This window comes from Balaenoptera musculus, chromosome 20, assembly GCF_009873245.2.
Source record: "Balaenoptera musculus isolate JJ_BM4_2016_0621 chromosome 20, mBalMus1.pri.v3, whole genome shotgun sequence".
Taxonomy (NCBI): Eukaryota; Metazoa; Chordata; class Mammalia; order Artiodactyla; family Balaenopteridae; genus Balaenoptera; species Balaenoptera musculus.
In genome coordinates, this window is record NC_045804.1 from 15,421,848 (window position 1) to 15,442,079 (window position 20,232).

The following is a 20,232-nucleotide window of genomic DNA, read 5'->3' on the forward strand; positions in this document are numbered from 1 at the left end:
GATTCACAGAATCAAATGTCTCTGATTAGGTTTGGCTCAAGTTTTTGCCTACTGTCTTCTTTTAAAACATGTCTTATCTGGCTTCAGAGGTATAGTATCCTGCTATTTCAGATTACAGCTACTGATAACTTCCTTAGAACTAGAAATCACCTTATTCTGCTGATCTGTAATGCTGTAAATATGTAGTAGTTGCAGCCACTGTGCAATTTTAATGAGCAGGAATAAACAAAAGACCTAAAACCAAGTCTTGTAAAGTTCTTTACTGAAGCTCTGATCTGTATATTCAACTAGAGCTGTGAACATTTCTGACACAGCTCTATAGACTCACTGTAGAGTGAGTGTAAAGGATGTTGCCAGGCAACTCATCTAAGTTTGGAAGAATCTAAGCATTGATAATGAGTCTGTCTCAGGTTTGCTCCCACACAAGAAGGGTTTTAGTGAACTCCCACATGTGCTTACAGGCCATTCATGAGAAGAGGTATTTCTAACAGTGAGTGTCCAGGCGCCCAAATCAGGAACCTATAATGTTTCTTTTTTAATTCAAGTATAATGTTTCCAACATCACAACTATTTCCTATAACTGTCCAGAAAACCAACAGGGATTAGGCAAAAAAGGTCATATGCAAAGGGCTAGTGTTGAATGAACATTTTTATTCACACTTGAACGTTCCTGATTGCACATGGCCAAAGCAAAATTTCAAGTATCTCAGATCACAAAAATCACCCTGAAAACGTATCTACTGAATTATTTTAATTTCCTTTGAAAATTATCTTTGAAGCTGTTTTCAATACTTACATAATTATATCAATAATCAAAAAGGATGTTCAGTAAAAACAGTGCTCTAGTAAGGAAAATATGCAATCACAGTTGCAAAAGAGGTAACGGCTATGTTTTTATGAATAATATACATGCAAAACACTGCTCTGCTTGATGGGCCTGATCCAAACCTCCCTCTTTCAAAGCAGAAACTTTGCATGCACGCTTACCAGGGCAGTATGCATCCACGTCCAGTTTCTGAGCTGAAGTGAGGGTTGGTGAGCCAAGCTCGGATTCTGGAATTCGTGGGCTCTCAACAAACTTTGCCTTCCTCAGAGGGGCTAAGGACAAAAAAGAGAGACAGAGAGAGAGGGAGAGAAAAAAAAAAAAGAGAGAGGAAAATAGAAAGGAAGGAAGAAAGAAAAAGGAAAGAGAAACAGAGGGAAAGAGAAAGGAAAGAGAAACATAGAGGGGTCATGAGTAAGGGGAACAGCAGGCAACAGATGGAAGCACTTAAATGAACGACACACTCTGTCAGACTCAGATCAGGTTACCCTATTTTTTTGTGCCAGAAAAAAAATTAACTGCATTCTTCATAGAGGAGATGGGTCTTGTTAAAAAGTCACTGCAAACTGGAAAAGCTAAAATCTCATAATCAAAACTACGAGCATAAGTTGTTAACTGTCTAGTCTATCACCTTTAGCTATTTTCTCTATCCTTATAAAGCAAGAGCTTTCTTATTTTGTCTTCCTTTGCCGTTAAATACAGGTATTGACTGAGTAAAGTATAGGACTAAGTTTTAAGATTTTGTTTATAATAATTGTAATCAAAAGTCTTCTTTATCCAGAAATAACTATTATATAATACTGGGTTGTGATAAATACCTTAAGTAAGATTAATCTATTGATATTTAGCTTAACAAGGAAATCAATTACCTAACTGCTCAGCTGTTAGGTAAGAAGTCAAAACTGCTAGTGGACTAAAATATTAACTAGGCCATGCCAGTTTACAACTGGATGCTAAAGATAAAGAGATGTGATTTACTTACAAATATAATCATGAGGTCTATGGAACAGTAATATTGCATGCCATGGAAAACATTCATTCTTGTAAGAAATGAATGAACGAAAAAAGTATAATTCATGAATTGAAAGTTTTCATATTAAAAGCTCATATAAATTTTATTTAATGGTTTTAGGGGGAAAAGTTAAGGAACATTATTGATATACATTTAAATAATCAGTTAAATATATTAAAAGTTATAATTATGAAGATTGCTTTGGTACTTTTAAACTGAGTTCTATTAAATAAACTGTAATAGGGTGAAAGTCCTTAGCATAATACTGGTGCAAAAGTAACAGTTGAATCTGAAATTGACTTGTATGCATTACACATTATATCATAACTATAGGTGTCCCAGACATGTGAGTGCTTAAGATCACATTACTTTTTTCAAAAGTTTCTGCATGTTCTTCAAAATCCTCATCCATTACTGATTCACAGGGGGATTTTAAGTTATTCCTAAAAGACCCTGTAAAAAGTAATATAAAACTTTGTCATTACAATGACCAGAATTCTCCTCTATTTTCTTTGGAGGACAAAATATAAAGTTTTTAAAAAATAGAAGATATTTTTGATATGTGCCAATACTCAAAACCTGCAGTCAACTAAACCACACTTTAAATCTTAAGGTATGTATGTATATTTTAAGTGTATGTTAAAAAAAACAAAATAAAGCCTTACTGTCTCCATGGCAACAAAGGCTAAAGGTGCTAACAATATGGTTCTCTGCCAAAAGTAAGCTCTGGAATAGCAGAACTCTCACCTCTGATGAGAGGTAAAACTTGAGCCTATTTTTAAAAATCACTATCACAAACGAAGATCTCAAATGATTTATACACAAATCTGCAGGCTACTCATAGCCGATATTAGAATCTCTTTCACTCTAATCTCACCAATTCGAAAATAATGAAACATTTTATTTATCCAATATTGTTTTGTATAGGAGAAATTATTATTATTTAATTCTTATATCTCTTAAGTCCTTTACTAGAATTTTATTATTTTATTTTATCATGGCAGTAGAATAATTATTTTACCTGCTGAGTTCTGACAAAGACAGCCCTGGTCCCTGTTCAAGGGACTCTATACATCTAAAAATCCTAATAACAATTTTTATAATGAAATTTGGGGCTAGTAGACAGACAGAAATCAGCAACTTAGGGTAGATATGTAAGAAAGAAATTGAAAGATGGCAGGAGAAATTGAGGGAGGTATGAAGAATGTATTAAGAATTATGAGATGGAGTCAAGGGGGAAAATCAGGATCCTAGAGATCTGTGAAACTCAACACCATGCAGACTTCTCTCTTTTCCCTTCTCAGGGAATCCCAACTGTTACCTTTATAGCTCATAGTGGACATTTAATTCTGTTTTTCTACCTTCATCTCTAACTGTGATCCATGGGACACTGTACATGTCTAATAATGAATTTTCATTATCCTATAAGGTAGATTATAATGTTAACTCTCAGCCAAATTACAGAAAACTAGTGTTACCTGTAAGTCAATCACACAGAGGAGGTACAATCACAGGCATGACAGACTGTCAAATAGTCTTAACACTACTTGGTGGAGAACATAACAGGTCAACATGGAAGATGGGACACAGTATTTCGTTTGGAAGCCTAGAATTCCAATATACTTTATTGTAAAATAAATGGTATATGAGATTAATCAGATGGGTAAAAGAAATCTTTGTCAAAAGGGTTCACCAGATAGTTTTAAAAAAAAGTGGTTGAAATGAGATGGGTAGGGGACTCTAAAACCAAACCAGGTATTTTATTATGATATGAGAGATAACAGGAAACCACTGATCTGAAAAGAGATCTCAACCAACACTGGGAATATGAGTCTTATGCTGTAAGAGACTTGAGTGTGGGAATCTGGCAGAGTTGAGAGGAGGATGCATACTGGTTAAGAATATGGGTTTAGTCATTTCAAAGATTGAGGTTGTGGCTCTAGTATTTGTAAGTAATAAACTGGGCAAGTTAGTTAACGTTACTAAGGCTCAGTTTTCTCAAAAAGTCACAGGATTATTATGAGGCTTAAATAATTCCAAGCATGTAAAGTACTTAGCATAGTGCTTGGATATGATGATATAGTTCATCTAGGAGTTTATTAAGACATGGAGCAGGGAGGGCAATGGCTATGGAAAACAAAGTAAGCGTGTGGTTCCAAGACATAGCATGGAGAGGCAGTATAACACGGTAATATAGTAATGAGGGGTTGGATAAGAGAGGAATGAAGGGTCTGAGCCCTGAAACCAGAAAGCCTAAGTTAGATCCCATCTCTTCCACTTTTTGCTAGCTGTGAGAGTTCTTCTGTGCCTAAGTTTCCTCATCAGTTACTTGGAGTTAGTAACAGTAGCTACACCATGGGGGAGTTGTTAAGGATTACACTAATTAATTCAAATAAAATGCTCAGAACAGCGCCTAGAACAGAATAAATCCTCTATAAATGTTAGCTGTTTTTATCATTGTTTCTGCTGTTGTTGTCATCATCATCACCGTCACAGATGCAGCATTATTTGGAAAGTCTGAATTGTGTGTGTGAGAGGGGTAAAACAAAGACATTTAAGATGCCATAGGGGAATGACAGAAATGGTGATATTACCAATTTTGTTTTTAAAATTGAGAAGGGAATAACGTTGAAGAAAACATGTTATACCTTAGAAGGTGGTAGAATACCCAAATCAAAGTGGTCTAGGTTAGACAATGAGAAATATGTGGGTATATAAAGAAAGTTAAACACTATGATTTAGACCACTGGTTCTCAAACTGTGGTGCCTGGACCAGCAGCATAGCATCATCTGGGAGTTTGTTAAAAATGCAGATGATCAGACCCCATGTCAAATCAGCTGATGATCAGAAACTCAAGAGGGTACAGTCCCAGCAATCTGTGCTTAGCAAGCCCTCCAAGTGATTCTGAAGCACACTAAAGTTTGTAGACACTGAATTAGAGAGATCTATAAATACCTCATGAAAACAGATCATTAAAAGGCCTTTTCTAAGAAAAAAGTTGAAATAAAACAGAAAGGAATCAAGGCCTCATCTCTGAAAGAATTAACGTCTATCGTGAAAGTTAGGATTTCTTCTCAGTCACTCTTTTAGCAATATAACTCTTGTGTTATGTTTTTTTGTTTTGTTTTGTTTTTAAACAGTTCCAAGTAATAAAGTATCCATCATTTGGGGCCTATTTTGAAGAGAGACCAATATGTCTGTACTCACTAATTCTTACCAAGGTCATTGAGGGGTGGAGGACGGGGGAATAAGAGCACTCAGATATATCACAAAGAAATGTTAATGGTGAAAGAGAAAATCCACCTATGGAGATCCTCTGTAAACTGAGATGCTGTAGATGATGTTGAAGCACACCTAATTCAAGCAATTATAAAGGCATTAAAATATAAATTTTAATAACTATTGAAATATCTGTCTTTGATAAAAGTTTCATAGCAAAGGGGAATTTTTAGGGATAAACTGTCACAAGACTCAGATACTCATGGAAGAATGGTATGGAGGCAGATAAAATAAAGCAAGGACCAGGAAAATGAGAACTGAAGGATAAATATAAAGATGAGCAGAACATAAAGTACCAAGAAAGTACTTTCACAAAGTTGGTTTTGAGATTAAAAGCATATTCAGTAAGCTTAATCTAAAAACAAATTCACTGTCAAATGAATATGGTTTCTACTAAATGTGAAAGGAGGATAAAACGATTTTAGCTATAGGCAAGAAAAAGAAATGCAAGGCACCCAAATTAGAAAGGAAGAAGTAAGATTATCTTTGTTTGCAGATGACACAATCTTAAATGTAGAAAATCCTAAAGATTCCACTAATAAATGAACTCAGCAAAGTTGTAGGATACAAAATCAATACACAAAAATACACTAACAATGAACAATCTGAAAAAGAAATTAAGAAAACAATTCAATTTAAAATAACAACAAAAAGAATACTTAGGAATAAATTTAATCAAGGAAGCTAAAGACTTGGAACACTGAAACTACAAAATGTTGCTGAAAGTAATTAAAGACACAAATAAATGGAAGGATAACCCTTGTTCACGAATTCGAAGACTTAATATTGTTAAGATGGCAATACTACCCAAAGTGATCCATAGATTCAATGCAATCCCTATCAAAAAAATCCTATCAAAAAAAAGTTGGAGATCTTAAACTTCATGATTTCAAAACTTACTATAAAGCTACAGAATTAAAACAGTGTGGTACTGGCATAAGGACAGACATATAGACAGTGGAACAGAATAGAGATTCCAGAAATAAAACCCATGGTCAAATGATTTGACAAATGTACCAAGACCGTTTAGTGAGGAAAGGATAGTCTTTTCAATAAATGTCGTTGGGAAACTTGGATACGTGCATGCAAAAGAATGAAGTTGGACCCTTATCTTATACCATATACAAAAATTAACTCAAAATGGGTCAAAAACCTGAATGTAAATTAAAGTTATAAAATTCTTAGAAGAAAACATAGGAGAAAAAGATCTGAACTATAGAATTGTTAACAAAGTAGAGAGAAACAGTGGAAAATTTATCTGGAAAGAGAAAACTGTATTTTTAAAAGTTTTCAACAGAGCTTTCACAGGCAGAATCTTAGGACATTCATAAAATTTTAGTTCCTAAACGTTTATTAGAAAATAAACCTTTCAGTAACAATGGATTTCCTGGAGTGGGCGTGGGAAAAAAGGGTAAAAGGAGAGAGATTATTTGAGAAACTCTTTATTTCCTCCTTCTTAACCCCCAATCTATGGTGGGTTTAAAATCGGGAAATAGGTGGTAACAGCATCCTTCCAATTTATCTGATATCCTGATTGCTTGTCATAATTGTGCTTAAATGGTGACATAAACCACACCTTGAAGAAAGAAAGAATGCCAAGGAGCTTTTCTTTTTTAGTTATGCACCAATAAGCAAATGAATCCCCCAAAACAGAGGGAACAAAAACTAAAAAAAAACTGAGAAAGAAAAACCAATAGAATTTGACAATTTGACACATGCTAGATGTAAGTGAAACACAAATAAAGAGAAAACTATAATTCATATAGTTCCCCATTTTTTGCAAGGAGAAAGTATCCATCTCTAGAAAAGAAAAAACATATAAAACAAATAAACACCCTCAGATGCAACCCAGAAGGAGGAAATTAAAACGTGACATGACAGTCTTTATCAAATAATGGCTAGTCTACTACAGAACGTTTCTGACTCATTATAATGAAAAATAAAACTCTGCTGCTCTAACCAATGACAAAATTAACATAAAGCTGGCAAAGTATTTTTCTGGTTCTCTTTTCTTCTATAAAAGTATTAAAAAATGAAGTATATGTTTTACACATTTCTCTTTATCCTGCTTTTTCCCCAAATACCATGTGTTATCTTCTTTAGTCTCCCCACTTTCCAGACTCTAAGCTACAAATGAAAATTGTTGCATGTTGTTTTACACCCATACTATGCAGTGAAGTATCAAATAATTAGAATGCATTTATTTTAAATCTAAATATATATTAGTATAGCTAGAAATACAATATGCATATTTATTCTTGACAACAGACTATTAGAGATCTGATTTCTTTGAAACCTATACAAATATAAGTGAAATATGAAATGTGTGCAGTGTGGCAAAGTCAACTATGTTTACCAATACAAATATCAGTTAGTCTGTGGTCACTAGTTATCCCTGGATAACTAGCGGGTGGGCTCACCTGTGAACATTTCCTATCTGCACTGATCGTAGTGAACAGCTTTATAAAGGAGGAATCCAGAATTCATTTTATTTGAGCAAAAAAGCAACATTGCATAGTTTTACCATTTCCAAAACTAACAGCAACTACATCTTTTTTGTTTTTTTAACTGAAAGGTAGCTGATCAGCATCAACTTACAGCATTATGGTCCCACTGAAAGTAAGGACTGAAAAGAAGGTCCCACTTGAACATAACACAAAGAATACAGAAGCTATCCAAGTACAGAGAAATTTAGCAATTTGAATATCAAAATAAGTTCTTTTAAAGTACCTATCACCTAAAAACTTTAATACTAACTTCCTAATAATGAAAACAAAACAAAAAACTCTGAAGAAACAAAACCCAAATAACTGAAATGACATTAATAATTTTAAATTTATAAAGAATTCAATAAAGTATGGAACAACTATTCACTAACAGTGACACAGCAAACTGCTACAGATAAATAACAATAAATGGAACTTGAGATAGTACATTGGTATATTTATTTATTTACAAGTAACAACTTCAAAGCAATAGGATGCCTCAAATACATTCATAAGGCTGTCTATCGACCAAAATATAGAGGTTGTGAGATCAGTGCTAAATTTTTTTTTAGTACTTTCTTCTTCAGAAGTTATAGCTGTGAGGTATAAATTTACATATAAACACATATAGCTGAAAACTCTAATACGAATCTAATTTCTTCCTATTTAATTTTTTCATCTTTAAGGTACCCCTTACTTAAATAATCTTGTAAAAAAATACAACATAACAAAGGCACCTCCTCTACTAGAGATGCTAATAGGTAATAAAAAAGGAGGCATCAGAATACATTTTAGGGATTATCATAATCATTTGACAGGATTAGGATACTTCACTAACATGAAAATTCATATTTACTCAAAATGTAAATTTAATCCTGATACTTTTAAAGTGAGAATTCTTTTTGTTAGAAAACTGCATACAACCATTTGTAAGCCAATTCCATAAGAGCTCTTCCATTCAATTCAGTAAATGCTATTGTGTTCCTACCATGTGCAAAGCACAGTGCTAGACACTTCAGGGGATTCAAACATGATTAAGGCAGTCTCTGACCTGAAGGAATGCAACAATGGGATAAGACAGAACAAGAACAGCTATGATAAGAAGCAGAGAAAGTGCCATGAAAAAAGTACAAAACAGAAGCTATAGGGTTTAAAGAAGAGAAAAATGTACATATCTTCCTCAACTTATGATGGGGTTACATCTTGATAAACTCACTGTAAGTTGAAAATATCCAAAGTTGAAATGCAATTTAATACACCTAACCTAACCAAACATCATAACTTAGCCTAGCCTACCTTGAATTTGCTCAGAACACTTACATTAGCATACGTTGGGCAAAAATCATCTAACACAAAGCCTATTTTATAATACAGTGTTGAGTACCTCATGTGTTTATTGAATACCATACTAAGTGAAAAGCAGAATGGATGTATGAGTAGAGAATGGTTCTAAGTGCACCGCTGGTTTACCCTCATGATTGCCTGGCTACTGGGAGCTTTGGCTGCTGCTGCCCAGCATGACAGAAGCATCTCATACTACATATTGCTAGTCCAAGAAAATATCAAAATTCAAAGTTCGAGGTATGGTTTCTATTAAATGTATATTGCTTTTGCATCATTGTAAAGCTGAAAAATCTTAAATCAAACCATCATAAATCAGGGGAGCATCTCTACTTCAGAATGCCTCCCAATTCAGTATGAAGTTTAATAAATATAATTAATTTTCTATTAAAATCAAAATTACAAGGTTAATTTAAGAAGCTAATTTTGAGAGAATTACTAATCTTGCTAATTCACCTTTTTTAAAGTTTCAATGAAGAATTTTATGGTTACAATGGTTGAAAAGGTACTAGGGGAAAAAATGCTCAGCATATGTCTTTAAAAAGTTGAAAAAGAACAAACTAAACCTAAAATCAAGCAGAAAAAGGAAATAATAAAGATTAGAGCAGAGGCATTAAATAGTAAATAAAAAATTGAGGATTGAGGACAGTAATGAAATCAGAATTTAATTCTTTGAAAAGATGAACAAAATGAAAAAAATCTTTAAAAATGGGCAGAAGAACTGAATAGACATTTTTCCAAAGAGGAAATGCAGATGGCCAACAGACACATGAAAAAGATGCTCAACACTGCTAATCATCAGGGAAATGCAAATCAGAACCATAAGAGCTATCACCTCGGCACCGTCAGAATGCTATCAACAAAAAAGAACACAAATAACAAATGTTGGTGAGGATGTGGAGAAAAGGGAACCTTTGTACACTGTTGGTAGGAATGTAAATTGGTGCAGCCACTGTCAAAAACAGTATGGAGATTTCTCAAAAAACTAAAAATAGAACTACCATATGCCCCAGCGACTTACTCCTAGTATATATCAAAAAAAAACCTCGAAAAAACTAATTTGAAAAGATACATGCACCCCAATGGTCCTAGCAGCATTATTTACAATTGCCAAGATACGGAAGCAAACTAAATATCCATCAACAGATGAATGGATAAAGATGTGGCACGCGCGCGCACACACACACACACACACACATATACACACACCAGAATACTACTCAGCTGTAAAAAAGAATGAAATTTTGCCACTAGCAGCAACATGGATAGACTTGGAGGGCAAAATGCTAAGTGATATAAGTCAGAGAGAGAAAGAAAAATACTGCATGATATCACTTATATGTGGAATCTAAAAAATACAACAAACTAGTGAATATAATGAAAAAGAAGCAGACTCACAAATACAGAGAACTAGTGGTTACCAGTGGGGAGGGGGAAGGAGGGAGGGACAAAAAAGGGGTAGGGGACTAAGAAGTACAAACTATTAGGTATAAAATAAGCTACAAGGGTATATTATACAACACAGGGAATACAGCCATTATTTTATAATAACTATAAATGGAGTATAACCTTTAAAAATTGTGAATTACTCTATTATATACCTGTAACTTCTATAATATTGTACAGCAACTATACTTCAATAAACAAACAAAAAACAAACAAAAAAGATGCACTGTATTTTAAAGTTACATACAATTTTCAGATTTTACAAAATAAAAGGATTTATACCTAAAAAAAAAAATTTTTTTTAATATTAAACCAGATTGACCAAGAAAAACAGCAAAGACACAAATTACCAAAACTTACGAATGAAAGAGAGGACATTGCTATCGACTCCACAGAAATGAAACATATTATAAGAGAATGTTATAAACAACTTTATGCCAACAAATTAGACGGTTTAGATGAAGTGGAACAAATTCCTGACACAATGATCAAAATTAAATGCATTAAAAAATGGAAAATCTGAATAGACTATTACATGTAAGGAAACTGAATTAGTAATTAAACATCTTCCCATAAAGAAAAACCCAATCCTAGTTGGCCTCACTGGTGAATTCTACCAAATATTTAAAGAAGAAATAATAGCATGCTTTTACAAACTCTATCAGAAAATTAGGAAAGAAGTTGGGACAGGAGCAAGAGACCTAGAAAAACAGGTTAGTTTAGGTACATGTGGCTAGATTTTGTATCCACAGTCTACAAGAAATCTGTAGTGATATTTATTTAATTTATGAATTTAGTTTATTCATACTTAGCTTAAGCACTTAAATAAATATCATCACATTTTTGCTTTGTTTTAAAAATTAGTTAATATGACACCATTTTAAGTTTTATCAAATAAAAAAGTTTAAAAACTAAGCTTTTTCCAATATTACATCTATTGATAAGTTTTCTTATAAAGCTTTATAAAAAATTATAATTTTGCTCTGATCTTATTTGGTAGTTCAAAGCAAAATTAAGTATAAAAAAATCTTGTAGAAAGAGCATTCCAATGGTAGAAAAATATGCTTAAACTTTGTTTTAGAAAGATCAGTGGGAAGGGTAATTCTGTTTGAGACTTGTATAGCCTCTTTTGTTAGTGAAACTAACTTCTTGCTGGAGCCTAATTCTAATGCTAGGTACATAGCTCTAAAAACAAAATATCTCACTTTCAAAAAGTTATGCAACAACCAATAGAACAACAGTTAACATCTGTATAACAGTTTACCTAACTCATTCAACGTTCATAATTTTCCATGATGAACACATTAACCTTGTTTTGCAGATGGGAAAATAGAATCAAAAGATCTCTTGCCCAAGATCACAGTATTCAAGTGGTAGATTAAAGACTTTTGATTCAGAATATTATATTATTTCATTCACAATATAGTTCTTCAAAAGGTGGCACTCATTTAAGGAAGAGATGATTTTACACAATCTATAGAAGTGGCAGTACATTGAATTACACAGTATGGTAGACTTTACTAGTGCCTACCAGCATCCTGCAGCCTCCATTCCTTTCTGGGCACAGGGATGACTACAATTGCCAGCTCCTGTGAGGTTTAGGAAGGACTATGTGCCTAGTTCTGGCTTATGAAACAAGAGCAGAGGTGACACAGTCCCTGAATGATTTTACAGTCTGTTTCTTCCTCTGGCACAAAAATCACAGACAGGTATCATGTTGAGATGGTGGAGACACAAGACTGAAGCAGCCTGGGTTGCTGTGTTATTGCATAAAGGACAGCTGTCCTGGAAAGTTGCCCGGGCTTGCTGGATAAACTAGAAATAGACCTTTGTTGTATTAAGCCACTGAGATTTTTAAGGTTCTTTGCTATGACAGTATAGTCTAGCCTATTCTGACTACTGAAATAGCTACAATGTTATTCCCTTTTCAATTATCTTTCAATCCTTCTGAATATGTCAAGAAGAAAAATGTAATGTAGTGTTAATACTAGCTAATCCTCCTTTTTAACAAAGAGGGAGAAGAGTTTAGTTCAGAGCCATGTGAAAGTTATTTAGCTAGAATTAATGTTCTAGTTAATCTTATAGTTACAGCATGTGATACTGATTTTCCAGTTTGACTAGTAATATAAAGTTTCTTTTAAAGTAAATTTATTTAAATAAAAACATGAAATTCAAAGAAAATATTAGATTAAAAAAGGTTAAGAGGACATGTGGCAAGAACATGAAGATGCTCTGCCAGTGAATGAAACTTCGGACGGTGCACTGTACCAAACTGCATCTCAGTAGGGTAGCTCTTGATCTGTTTTCAATTCATTATACGTTGAGTTGTTAGCAAACTATTTAGGCAGCTACATTTAAATTGGTATCCAGCATGAAGGGATGGATAGAACTGATAAAATATTTTTTGGTAATAACGAACAATCTGTAACAGTCATGACTGGGATATTGGTTAGGCATTAAAGATAAAAGAATCAGGAGACAACAGTTGTAAATGGTAAGAGTAAATTAATAACTTTAAAAAAGACTTATATGAATAGATTTATGGTCATTTGAGCAATCTAGTCATATGATTAAATAATCAGAGAAGTTGCCTCTTTAAATTTTTTGCCATCTTTTCAGGAGGGCCAATCCAATTCCACATACTTGTAATAGCCACTGATGGCACCATCAGAGGTCAAAAGTGGGGAGAGAGGAAGCACAGAGTGAATCAGCTGTACATACAATACACAGACTCTGAAGAACCTACATACAGGGTTATATGGTGGCATCCTCAGACAAGTGTGGTCTGTCAATATAGAAAAAGCTTTAGTGACTTTATTAAACTGAGAATAAACCATCAGGTTGTTCTTAGAGGTAAACAGGTGATTAGAGGGTTCTAACACTATAGTTTCAAAACTGTGCTACCACACTCCATAATATGTAAAGGGTCTCATATGCTCACTCACCATACTTGCCACAGAAAGAAAAACCCTTGAAAAATTTGCTTCTTGTCATGAAGAAAGAGAAAAGGAAATATAGAGAAGATGAAGAAGAGAAAAGTATTTTATTTCAGGGAGATAGAAGGAAGGATACAGATTGACAGGGATAATGGGACAGGATACGGGAAGTACACAGATTAAAGCAGCCCTCCCCATAGTTCAAGCAGACTAAGAGCCAGCACCAGAGCCCAAAGGAAGGGAGGTGTTTTCATCTTAATCAACTGGTGTACATGCAAACTGGCTGGTAAAGACTTAAGTCTCTTAAGCCCACTTTTAGACTTATGTATTCATAAAAATTATGGTCCTCTCCCATAGACATATAACCATAGTTATAGGACAATCATGGTTCTTCTTTGTATTAGGGTAAACCAAGAGCTAAAACAAACAACCCTAAAATCTCAGTGGCTTAAGACAACAGAATAGAGTTCTCATTCAATATGGATGCTCAGTAAGAAGCTTCTTATCTTAGAGTCTCAGAGTTCTCTGGTGGATTCTATTCATCAAGCTAAAGACCAGGGGAAAAAGGGAAGAACTGCATATGTGAAGTTTTTATAGCCCAGTCTGGAATTGGTATATATTATTTCCACTCATATTATTCAAAATTCAGTCACATGACACATTTATCTGCAAAGAAGGCTGGGATGTATAGTTTACCTGTGTGCGCAGGAGGAAAGGAGAATAGGTTTTGGAGAACGCATAGTATTCTTTGCCACATTCTACAAAACAGCTTTGAAATTCATATAAGTTAGATGTGGAACTAATGAACAAAGCAGCAAATTCTATATAAACTTAGCCCCCTTTTTTTAAAATTAATTTTTATTGGAGTATATAGCTTTACAATGTTGTGTTTCTACTTTACAGAATCAGCTATAGTGAATCAGTTCTACGTATACATATATCCCCTCTTTTTGGGATTTCCTTCCCATTTAGGTCACCACAGGGCATTGAGTACAGTTCCCTGTGCTATACAGTAGGTTCTCATTAGTTATCTATTTTATACATAGCATCAATAGTGTATATATGTCAATCCCAATCTCCCAATTCACCCCACCCCCCTGCCTTTCTTTTAAATGGGCTGAACATACATCACCAAGAATTAGGAACAGCCTAAATCTATACAATTATTTTTATTCAAGTATAATGCTTTAGACTATGGTGCCTAGAATAGTGTCCGCATATGGTACCTGGTTAATAATTATTTGCTAATGAAGAGTATAGAGTAGAAAATCAAAGCAAAGCCAGGAATTATAAATAATAGTTTTAATAAAAGAAATGTCTTAAAAAGTGAGTTTTAAAAAGCACTTGTGGAAATGTTTATTGCAGCACTATTTACAATACCCAGGACATGGAAGCAACCTAAGTGTCCATCAACAGATGAATGGATAAAGAAGATGTGGCACATATTTACAATGGAATATTACTCAGCCATAAAAAGAAACAAAACTGAGTTACTTGTAGTGAGGTGGATGGACCTAGAGTCTGTCATACAGAGTGAAGTAAGTCAGAAAGAGAAAAACAAATACCATATGTTAACACATATATATGGAATCTTAAAAAAAAAAAAAAAGGTTCTGAAGAACCTAGGGGCAGGATAGGAATAAAGACCCAGACGTAGAGAATGGACTTGAGGACACGGGGAGGGGGAAGGGTAAGCTGGGACAAAGTGAGAGAGTGCCAGGACTTATATATACTACCAAATCTAAAATAGACAGTTAGTGGGAAGCAGCTGCATAGCATAGGGAGATCAGCTCAGTGCTTTGTGACCACCTAGAGGGGTGGGATAAGGAGGGTGGGAGGGAGACGCAAGAGGGAGGAGATATGGGGATACGTGTATATGTATAGCTGATTCACTTTGTTATAAAGCAGAAACTAACACACCATTGTAAAGCAATTATACTCCAATAAAGATGTTTTTTAAAAAAAAAGTTCTGGTGAACCTAGGGGCAGGACAGGAATAAAGACGTAGATGTAGAGAATGGACTTCCGGACACGGGAAAGGGGAAGGGGAAGGGGAAGGGGAAGCTGGGATGAAGTGAGAGAGTTGCACTGACATATATACACTACCAAATGTAAAACAGATAGCTAGTGGGAAGCAGCTGCATAGCACAGGGAGATCAGCTTGGTGCTTTGTGACCACCTAGAGGGGTGGGATAGGGAGGGTGGGAGGGAGATGCAAGAGGGAGGGGATATGGGGATATATGTATACATATACCTGATTCACTTTGTTATATAGCAGAAGCTAACACAACATTGTAAAGCAATTATACTCCAATAAAGATGTAAAAATAAATAAATAAATAAAATTTTGTAAATCATGTGCATTAAAAAAAAAAGCACTCGTGGATAATATAAATGTTAATCACACTATAAATCATTTCACTGAGGGCTTCCCTGGTGGCGCAGCAGTTAAGAATCCGCCTGCCAATGCAGGCGACACAGGTTCGAGCCCTGGTCCAGGAAGATCTCACATGCCATGGAGCAACTAAGCACGTGCGCCACAACTACTGAGCCTGCACTCTAGAGCTCGCGAGCCACAACTACTGAAGCCCGCACGCCTAGAGCCCGTGCTCCGAAACAAGAGAAGCCACCGCATGAGAAGCCCGCGCACCGCAATGAAGAGTAGCCCCTGCTCACCGAAAGTAGAGAAAAGCCCGCACGCAGCAAGGAAGACCCAACACAGCCAAAAATAAATGAATGAACGAATGAATGGATGAATGAATCATCTCACTGAGAGACTTAGACTTCCAGAAAACAAACATTGTATAAATCATCATTATAATTAGACTATAGTTATTTAACATCGGCTTTATTTTCCATAAAAATTATCCAACAAAATATGCTGAGGACATAGTCGAGTTAAAAGGGAAACACTACAAAAGATACTTTGGCTGTGTCCAAGCTCTTCCACATTCAGGGATATTTGAAGGATGCATTAACAAAGGAAGCCAACATCCTCTTGATTCTTGACTTTCACCAGGAACGCTAAGCAGCTGCTTTCTGGCCCTCCAAGGCATATCAGTCACTGGCTGATCAGTCTGATCTTTTTGAGCCTTACTTTAAAAGCTTTGTTTAGGCAGGTTTGCAGTAACCTTTTACTCAAAAGACATTTAGCCCTACTACGAAAGTGTGTCCTTTCTTGGATCTCTACTGAATGCTCCAAGTTTTTAACAAGAACTCTACACTCTGACTGGTCAGAATGAAAAAAATCTCCCATTGCTGGGAGAACTCTAAGAATAGTTTGATTTATAGGTATTTATTCTTTCTTCAGCTTCATGGAGTCTCACCCCACCTATGTGCCATTCAGTATTAAGTTAAAGACTCAAAAGGGCCCCTATGCAGAATTTTGTAGCTCTGTTTCTATTTAGCTCCCCATTCTTCAGTACTCTGTAAATTCCAGTTGCCTTGGCTTTCCCAATTTCTTTTTTTTTTTTTTTAATTGAAGTATAGTTGACTTACAACGTTGTGGCAATCTCTGCTATACAGCAAAGTGACTCAGTTATACACAGAGACATTCTTTTTTTATGTTCTTTTCCATTATGGTTTATCCCAGGAGATTGGACATAGTTCCCTGTTACTAGACAGTAAGACCTTGCTGTTTATCTGTTTTAAATGTAACAGTTTGCATCTACCAACACCAATTTCTAATCTGTTTCCTCAGTTCGGCAAGACTGTCATTCTCTAAATTCTCCATCATCAGGACAATACCTTGAATACCTTTAGGCAAAAAGCCAGGATTCACCTAGTTTCCTCCCCCACACTTTCTCCCAGGGATCACATTACTATGCTGTCAACTGTCCAATGTCTGAAAAAAGTTGTCTCTAGTGGAAGGGCAAGTCCAGTACTGGTTAATCCATCATGATGGGAAGAAGTCTCTCATGGTGTTTTAATTTGCATTTTCCAGATGTTTAGTATTCATAATGTAGCTGACAAAAGGCAGAACCTTTGCCTGTCTTATATACTGCTGTAGCCTTAGTCATGCTTACCACAGTGCAGGGCACAGAGCAAGTACTATTATTTGTTAAATGGATTAACTATTTATGTTTACCTATATATTTTTGAAGGTATAAATGATCTGTTTATGTCTTTCACCCATTTAGTGATTACAGCCTAAGAAACTGGTGATTCTAAGCTGTATCCAAGGTAACTCAAGAGTAAGTCTCCCACATAAGTTCTATTTTCATGCAATTATGTTGTGCTATACAAAGGGATATGCTAGACAAATTGATATATAGATAGACTATACAAGCAATAAGTATGGAGACAACATGGTGCTCCAAAGAAACAGTTACTCCAAAAATGAGGGCAATAACTTTTAGGACATTCCCACAAGACATTACTTCAATGGAATTTTTAATAAAATTAAATAGAAATTCTCATTTCAATAAGAAATTGAGATTTAAATCTTTGTTTACCATACACATTACTACAAAGAAAAAGGCAAATTATTATAGCCTACAAACTCATTGCTGTAAATGCCATCTCTTTACAGCAGTGAGTGGCAAAACTTAGGGTGTCTGAGATAAAATAAGGCAGTATAGATTTCAATTACCCATCTTAATATCTTTGCATATACAAATCAATAATCCGAGTTCAGAAAAACTGTTTAAATATGCTTATACAATATTCAAATGCCAGTTAGTTTAATGGTATTATGTTTCATTTCCATACATCTGAAGAAGTACTGGGTTTTTGATAGTATAAAAAAAAAGAGTTCCAAAAAAAAAAAAAAAGAGTTCCAAATTTCAAAAATTTGGGTATGCTGGCTTATGTATGATTACTGATTTACTGATATAAGCAATTCTATATATTTGTCAGGCCAGCTTCTGAGTTCTAAAGTACCTATATTATATAACTACATGAAAATTTAAAATAGTACATAAACATGTTTCATCATAGGAAAACTGGAAAATATAAGAGGCAAAAATAATGCAACTAAAAATGATCAGAATCCTACTTCTGTTAAAGTTTCAGAGCATATGGCCTTTCCTATTATTTTATTTTATATAAAACATTAATGCCAACTAAAGCAGCTAAAAATGACTGAGAGGAATACTTAAGACCCTAAAAGCGGCAAGTGAATTCACTGAGCAACATTTTACATGAAGTGAGACAGTATGATGCCTGAGAAGAGCTGCATCACTAATATAAACCTGAATATTTAGCCAAAGGTTTTTCCTTGTTAAATGCCTCTTACCTTCTCAAAATATAAAATGCCTCAAACAAATTTACATATGTAACTTATAAATATATAACATTTATATATGTACTTTATATATATAATTTATGCAATAATACAGAACAGACATGTGATAGGACTGGAAGGCATGAGGCTAGATGTACTTGTAAATGTTCTAAAAATTAGTTCTAAAAATTAGCCACCATCTCTCTCCAATTAGAGGAAAAATACATCTTTTCTAGCACCTTTATGACAGAAATATTACATCTGTATAATTCATATTTTCTCATCATACACCTATGAGAAAGTAGGAAGAAAGAAACAGGATAAAGAAAAGAACACGGTGATTAAAAGAAAGAACATTAAAGTGAGACTTATGTTACATGGCCTATGTATGTGGTTCAACAAATTATTTAACTTTTCCAAGCTTGGATTCCACATCTTTAAAATGTGAGCCATAATCTCTCTCTTAGAGTTGTTATAAGGATTAAATTTAAAGAATAAAGTACAGATAAAGCTAAAAAAGAAGATATTAGTATTTATTATTCTTTGGAAATAGGCAGCTGAAGCATAATGTGCTACTCAAGGCCACAGACTGAGCTACCCCTGGAATAGAAACTAAAATGTGATCTTGGATTCATGGATCAACCATAATGCCACAATAGATGCTCTGTACATCTCTAAACTAAGTGGCCTACAAAATCATAGTAATAATATGCCACTTACCCCTCAAGGTTACTGTAAAGATTTAAACAAACTCATCTTTGTAAAGCAATTAGCATACTGCCTTGCACACACAATGCGCTCAATACTAGATGTTGTTGTTGTTATTAGTATGTGATGGTGATGGTGATGATGATGATGATGAGGAGGAGGAGGAGGAGGATGTCATAGGTAACAGAGGAACATGGAAATACATAAGTAAATTTTAAGAGGCTGATCAGAATTTGGTATCTAGAGGGGATGATTTATGACGTCAAAGTGCAAGAATTAATCTACTCATGCTTCTTGCCTCAGTTCTGTCTATCTATCTGTACCCAAAAGGATAGCTGTTATTTAATGGATGAAGTTATTCTCTTTACTGGAATATGTATTATAACAAGAGTACTAGTATAGGTCCTCTTACATATATGATGGGGAAAGGTACAGTATGTTGGAGAAGTGGTATTTAGAATATGAGAAATCTAGTGGTTAGTTCCTTTTTGAACATTTTACAAAGTATAATTTAAAAGTGTGTTAAGTTATTGGATCCAGGAATTATATATTTGAAGTACAAATTCCATCCCTCTATTATTTGTGTCTGAACTGTCAAACCCTACTAGATTATAAACTCTTTTAAGGCAGGGACTGTAGAATAATCATCTCAGAACAGTGTTTTGAGAACGATGTATAATGCCATCACACTGCTGCTTTCTACTTTTCATCAGCTATCAATAATGGCTGAAAATATGCTGACTAGGTGCAATAACATAAAATTCCTTGGAAAAAATAGTTTTACATGTACTTAAGAAATGAAGAGAAATAGACGTGGATAGTTAGTTAGCATGTAAATAATGGTCGGCCATCAATTCCTGACAACCAAATTGATTTCTCCAAAAGCACTAGGGTTAAAAAGAAAACAGAAAGTTAACAATTAAGGAAGGAAATTAAACCCTTTTTTTTCTTTTACAAAACTTCAGGAAAGTACGCT

The 20,232-nt window shown here is 34.5% G+C and overlaps 1 protein-coding gene across 8 annotated transcripts in view; it reads right to left on the reverse strand.

Moving 5' to 3' along the window:
• Positions 1–20,232, reverse strand: part of TANC2 (tetratricopeptide repeat, ankyrin repeat and coiled-coil containing 2) — a 361,655-nt gene that overhangs the window by 185,020 nt on the left and 156,403 nt on the right. For 6 of the 8 annotated variants that reach the window (XM_036836547.1, XM_036836545.1, XM_036836544.1 and 3 more), the window contains exon 5: positions 988–1,098. The exons of the other annotated variants lie outside the window; for them this stretch is intronic. In XM_036836547.1, coding sequence (XP_036692442.1) covers positions 988–1,098 — 111 coding nt within the window. The remainder of the gene's footprint in view (positions 1–987; positions 1,099–20,232) is intronic. 8 annotated transcript variants of the gene reach the window in all.